Source organism: Carya illinoinensis, chromosome 9 (genome assembly GCF_018687715.1).
Source record: "Carya illinoinensis cultivar Pawnee chromosome 9, C.illinoinensisPawnee_v1, whole genome shotgun sequence".
In the NCBI taxonomy this organism is placed as follows: Eukaryota; Viridiplantae; Streptophyta; class Magnoliopsida; order Fagales; family Juglandaceae; genus Carya; species Carya illinoinensis.
In genome coordinates, this window is record NC_056760.1 from 5,662,771 (window position 1) to 5,668,470 (window position 5,700).

The 5,700-nt window shown below is 33.4% G+C and overlaps 1 protein-coding gene across 1 annotated transcript; it reads right to left on the minus strand.

Moving 5' to 3' along the window:
- Window positions 1–3,421: 3,421 nt before the first annotated feature.
- LOC122277416 (NAC transcription factor 25) lies at window positions 3,422–5,356 on the minus strand. Its single transcript, XM_043087386.1, has 3 exons — window positions 4,944–5,356; window positions 4,490–4,806; window positions 3,422–4,358 (listed from the first exon to the last, which is right to left on the minus strand). Exons 1-3 carry the CDS (start codon window positions 5,137–5,139, stop codon window positions 3,828–3,830), a joined length of 1,044 nt encoding a protein of 347 aa, XP_042943320.1. The 5' UTR covers window positions 5,140–5,356; the 3' UTR covers window positions 3,422–3,827.
- Window positions 5,357–5,700: the final 344 nt, after the last annotated feature.

Below are 5,700 nucleotides of genomic sequence, written 5' to 3' on the forward strand. Positions count from 1 at the left end.
AATGAGATTGTCGATACCTTATGGCTAGCTCGTGGCAAAGTCAAGATTTCACATTTGCATAATATTCTTCATATTTTGAAAGTTTTTCGTAATATTAATTAATACTACCAAATTAAATCATGTTATTCTTAACAAGAAAATCGTTTATTGAACGGCCTGCATTCGTTAAGCAGTTACAATTTTTTTTTTCCTTAATTTCCTCATTTGATATTACTGCAATTTATTATTTATTTATTTATTTATTTATTTTTTGCAGAGAAAAAGGTTACAATTTTGTAAAATTATACTCATTTTAAAAAACTCAGTACTCTCAAATGAATTGCATTCCTAATTTCATGCAGGAAAATGGTTTACAATTGTATATTAAATAATTATTTTTTTTATTGTACTTTAAACTGTTATTAGGATAATTATTTTGAATTAAAATAAAAAAAATAATTTTTTAATATAAAATTATAGATAAATTATAGAATAGTTAGTGATGTAACATTATCCTTTCATGCATGTACGTGAATAACGTGAGTATGTGAATATTGTAAGAGAAAAACAAAATCCTGAACACATAAGTACTACTAACGGACAGTTTATGACATTATTGATGCTTGGAAAACGAAGGTTCAACGAAACGAGACGCACGATGCGTGCTTGGGACTTTCGGACGTGAACATCAGGGCGGGTCCGTAGCTAGCAATAATACATCATGACGGGTCACGTCACTACAGCTTGGCTTCCTTCGTGGGATCCTTTGGATTCCTATTAATTTTCTTTTATATATATTTATACACGCGCGCGCGCAAGTATGTGGTGGTTACGGTGGTTCCGTATACGGCTATATATTTTTTTCAAAAATTCTAAATATAAGTTCACACGTAATATTTATTTATTTATTTTTCATCAAATATTAAGTATATTAATAATAAGTAAAAAAATTCAATTTATTTAAAAAAATTATAACAATTAAATAAAATAAGTTGAGATGAATGGAATGCATAATCCATTGGATGCACTTTTAAGTTGTTTTCCTTCAAATTTTACATAAAAATAAGTTTTACAAAATTTATTGTGAGTGCTCTAAGATCCCTTGCTTGTTTGTTAGGATAAGTTGCTTTCAGCTCTCGGTCTTTAATTGGATTTTTCTCTTTGTTTTATTTGTCTCTTTTTGTAACTCATGTTTGCCCCAAAACAGAAAGAGACGGATCGGTTTTTATTGTATATATATATTTTTTCAATTAAGGGCTTTTTAATCTCCATGTCCTTGGGCTGGATTCTTGTATAGCTGTCCAGAACAGCAAAAGCTAGCTCGGGTCCAACAGCATCGGTCCTTTTGTAAACATTTGAATTTGTTTTGGGCTTTAGGTCATAAAGTCCACATGCCTTCACAAAAGCCTTTGTGAATTTTTCGGTTGGCTCCTGAAGTTGAAAGCATACATCAACCCAAAGCACTCCAGCCATATCTAATAAATATGAAAAAATTTTCTTGTCATTCTCACACTTTATACATTATACTTATTTTAATTTTTTTTATTTTTTTATAATAAATATGTAGTGTGTGGATGATAAACAGAATAATTCAATTAGTTTAATAAGAATAAAATGAAATAAAAAATAAAAAATAATATTTTAATATATAAAGTGTGTGGTGTGGGATGATGTATAACATTCCTCAATATATAGATGCTAATGATATGCAATTTTAATAAAGGAAATATTCTAGCTACAAAATTATTATATAAAATAAATTTATAAACTGATGTGATTTATTGTGATATGTTAGATTGTAATTTTTTTTAATTGTAAATTAACTCTGACGAATCCCATAAATCCTTATTAGTTTATATATTTATTTTTGTGTATGTAATAGCTCTTTTTTAATAAAGTCAATTCTATTTCTCAAGAAAGGAAGGGGTGATTAATTAGAGGGATGAATTAATTAATTAATTAGGTGTTAAGACTAATTATTTCTATATTAATTAGCGGTTGCATGGGATGGTCCCACAAGTCACACCATTTGTGAGCTAGCTAGCTGATCTTGTTGTCACGATTAATTTGTTACCGTGGAGAGATCACAGAATTATTCTTTTCTCATGAGGCCGGTGATCTTATCATCCCTGAGACAGAAAATGACACCATCCTCCCTTATAATCTTAACAAGGTTTTAGAGTACCACACATCAACAACCAAAATACGAAGGCAAAATATCCGATTGATTACTTGATTCGAAATCTGTGGATTATTAATTTAATGCTTAAATTAGGGACAATAATTGGTTGGCACACGTAATTAATTAATTAAGAGAAAAGCAATGATGAGAGACAATATATATTTCTATATATGATCATGAAATAAAAAGCCCATGTTCCCCATTTTTGAGTGTTTACATTTGAAATCCGAATCTGATAATCTTAATGTTGGAGATTATGACATGGATCGAATAATCCTACGTCATTAGTTGAAAAATATGGCCGAAAACTCATTTTTTCACGTCTTTTATGTGTAAACACATCATGATCACATCTTTCGATCGGTTTCTGAATTTTATAATACTTAAAATGTAAATAATATATATATTTTGACTTCAAATGTACTGAATTACGTACATATATATATACTTTTCATGATTAACTAATTGATCTTATATTATTGTATTATCTGCTATATATTTAATTATTAACTAATTAATTAGACATGTTATTTGCAAATAATTAAAGATGAGCAGTTGTGAGCTGGATACGTCATAATTAACTCGGAAAATGAAATTTGTTAACCTTGTTGATTCTCAATTCCCCCGGCCCCTTTTAAGTCATGCATTCAATTAACTTTTATCTGATCTGTTCTTAAATGCGCACATGATCATAAGTCTTTCTTTTCTATCCTTTACGATTCCATGATCGATCTTTTTGCAGATACTTTCAAAACTAACTAATTATTAAACGCCATAGCAGCAAGATTATATAGAATATATATATATATACTTCCCGCGCGCCATGCATTTGCACATGATGGACGTAAACAACCTACTAGAGTTTGAAGATGATTTGTTTTTCTATTTCTTTGTATTTTCCAGATCATCGATCAAGAAATTAAGACAAATATATAGGATTAAATCTTGCGAAAGATTAAAACAACAAAAGTTAAAAGAGAATATAAATTGACATAATTAATTAATAATTAAGGACGTAAAAAATCGGGTAGAAACTCATGTTTATTAGAAGTAATCATAATCATCCGATCGAGGACATCGATCGATCTTTGATCGTCTCTTACTAGCTAGCTGGTTAATTAATTAATAGACCAAGCCCACAAACAATTAATAAATGAATAATTTATAATCATATCGAAGCATATAATATTCAGGCCACTTTATAAATTAACTGATGTAATGAAAACTATACATAAATTAATATAACTGAAGATCATAAAATCCAGACGAAGAACATTTATTTCTATATATGAACCATCTCGATCTCGATCCACATAAATCTTCTCGTATACAAAATGTAAATATTAATTTCAGATATTCAAGTTGTGACATTCATTCATATATAATATATAGCAAGTTGTTCAGTATTTCTTAAAATGAGAAACAACAAATTAAAGGATCGATATACGCGTATGACCTAACCTGATATTTGCTGCTAGCTAGCTATATAGTTACACCAAGAGAAATTAACTCAACCTATTAATATGAATCAGTAGTCTGTTTCCAACCTATTGTCGCGAAGAAGTCTTCTAATGGAGCACTTTTTGACCTTGATCACACTCCTATTAAGAGCATCATATATGGATAGATATCATGTTTTATCATGAACAACCCCCATGACTCTGTACTACGAGTTCCAGTTCATGCTTGGAAGTTGAAATTGGTGCCTCAAAACCCCATCTCCAAGGGACCCAAGAAAGGCGTTTGGATGAAACTGCGCAGTGCCCTGAGGCAGCTGATTTAGAAGAGAAACAAAGGAACTGTTGTTTTCATCCAATCCCAGGCTTCCACCATTAAGATCACCTTGGAATCGCTTGCCTGAGCTAGACCCTATCGACCCTGTTCCATTCCAAAAGCTATCTGTTGGAAGCGTGCGTTTCCCCGCTAGTGTACTTTTCGAGCTAGAAGAGGCTAGATGAGAAATGGAGCTGTTTTGCAAGCCTTCTGCGCCTGTTAATATTCCATCGAAGTAGTTCTGATCATCGTTTTCAAGTGCTGCGTCGTAGTTTGCATTAGTCTTTGAGGGCAAGGGTTTTGGATTCTGCTGCGCAGCCAACAGAGGAATTATGGCTTCCACTGAATCCTCCTTGTCCTGATCCATAATCGGCCTCTGAGTGTTGTTTTTCTTATAAATCCGACACAAAACCCAGTCATCAAGCTACAAAACACGACAAATACCCAAGACGTACAACGCCATTACCAAACACAAAAACGAACAGTCATGTAGATATATCCCAAGTTAAGCAAAAAAAAAAAAAAAAAAAAAAAAAGGTCAAAGTTTTCACGTACCCTCAAAGAACCTTTCTTGTTTGCGGCATGATCAGCACCGGGAGGCTTGGAACTAGAAGTGTTATGATTGTCAACGAGGCGGTACTCGTGCATGATCCAATTGGTTTTAATCCCTTTAGGGGGCTTCCCACCGTAGAAGACAAGCGCCTTCTTAACCCCAACCTTCTGATTTCCATTAGATGTTAGTATAGGCTTGTCGGTCCCCGTTGCTTTCCAATACCCGGACGTGGCTGCCCTATTCGGCCTCGCTCCGTTCGGATATTTCCGGTCTCTTGGACTGAAAAAATACCACTCCTGTTCTCCAAACGTAGCCTTACCTACAAAATTTTCACAATTCATTACTTTTCTTAAACAAAAACCAAAACAAAATCTCCAAATTATGAGTCTCGACAGAGAAAATCAGAATAAAACAAAATTATACAACATATCAAACACTTGTATATATTAATATTACTTGGGAGCTCCCATGGATCAAACTTGTATAAATCGACCTCTGCTATGATGGTAACTGGAAGTGGAGCGGAGGCAGCCTTCCTTTTGAGATAGTGGACGACGAGCTCTTCATCGGTAGGGTGGAATCGGAAGCCCGGCGGAAGCTGAGGGTGTTGCGACCCCGACGATGAATCCGTGCTCTCCATAATTTCACCCATCAAGCTAGTGTTGATCAGATATCTATATACCTGTTCGATCTGATCTAAAAAATTAAAGTACTTCTTAATTTTCTTGCTTGGAATTATAAATATGACGCGATTAATATTATAGATCGAAGTATTAAGTAGGGTTAGAGCTAGCTAGAAAGGACGTGGCCAGGTGGTTTTTGGAAGGAAAACATAGGAGAGGTACACTGGCCGTGACTAAAACTTGGGTATAATTTATTTATTTATATATATTAGGAGGTTAGGCAATGGAGGCGGTTAGGTTCTCATAAAAGGTACCAAACGGGCTGCCATGATCACAAGACACGTGTGGATGGAGAGTTTACGACACGTGTTGAGAAAAAAGTGTGGGGACCACATGGGAGAAGAAGGCAAAGGTAATGGGGTTCCGAGGTTTAGAACTGCCTTGTACGCTTTTGATGTCATGCTTTTCTTATGCCGTGGATCAGTACTGGAATTAATATTGGAGATGGAAATATATAAGGAAGCCTAACGTCATATATTTTTAATTTGTTATTTTTTATTATTTAAATATTTAAATACGTGTACGTATAA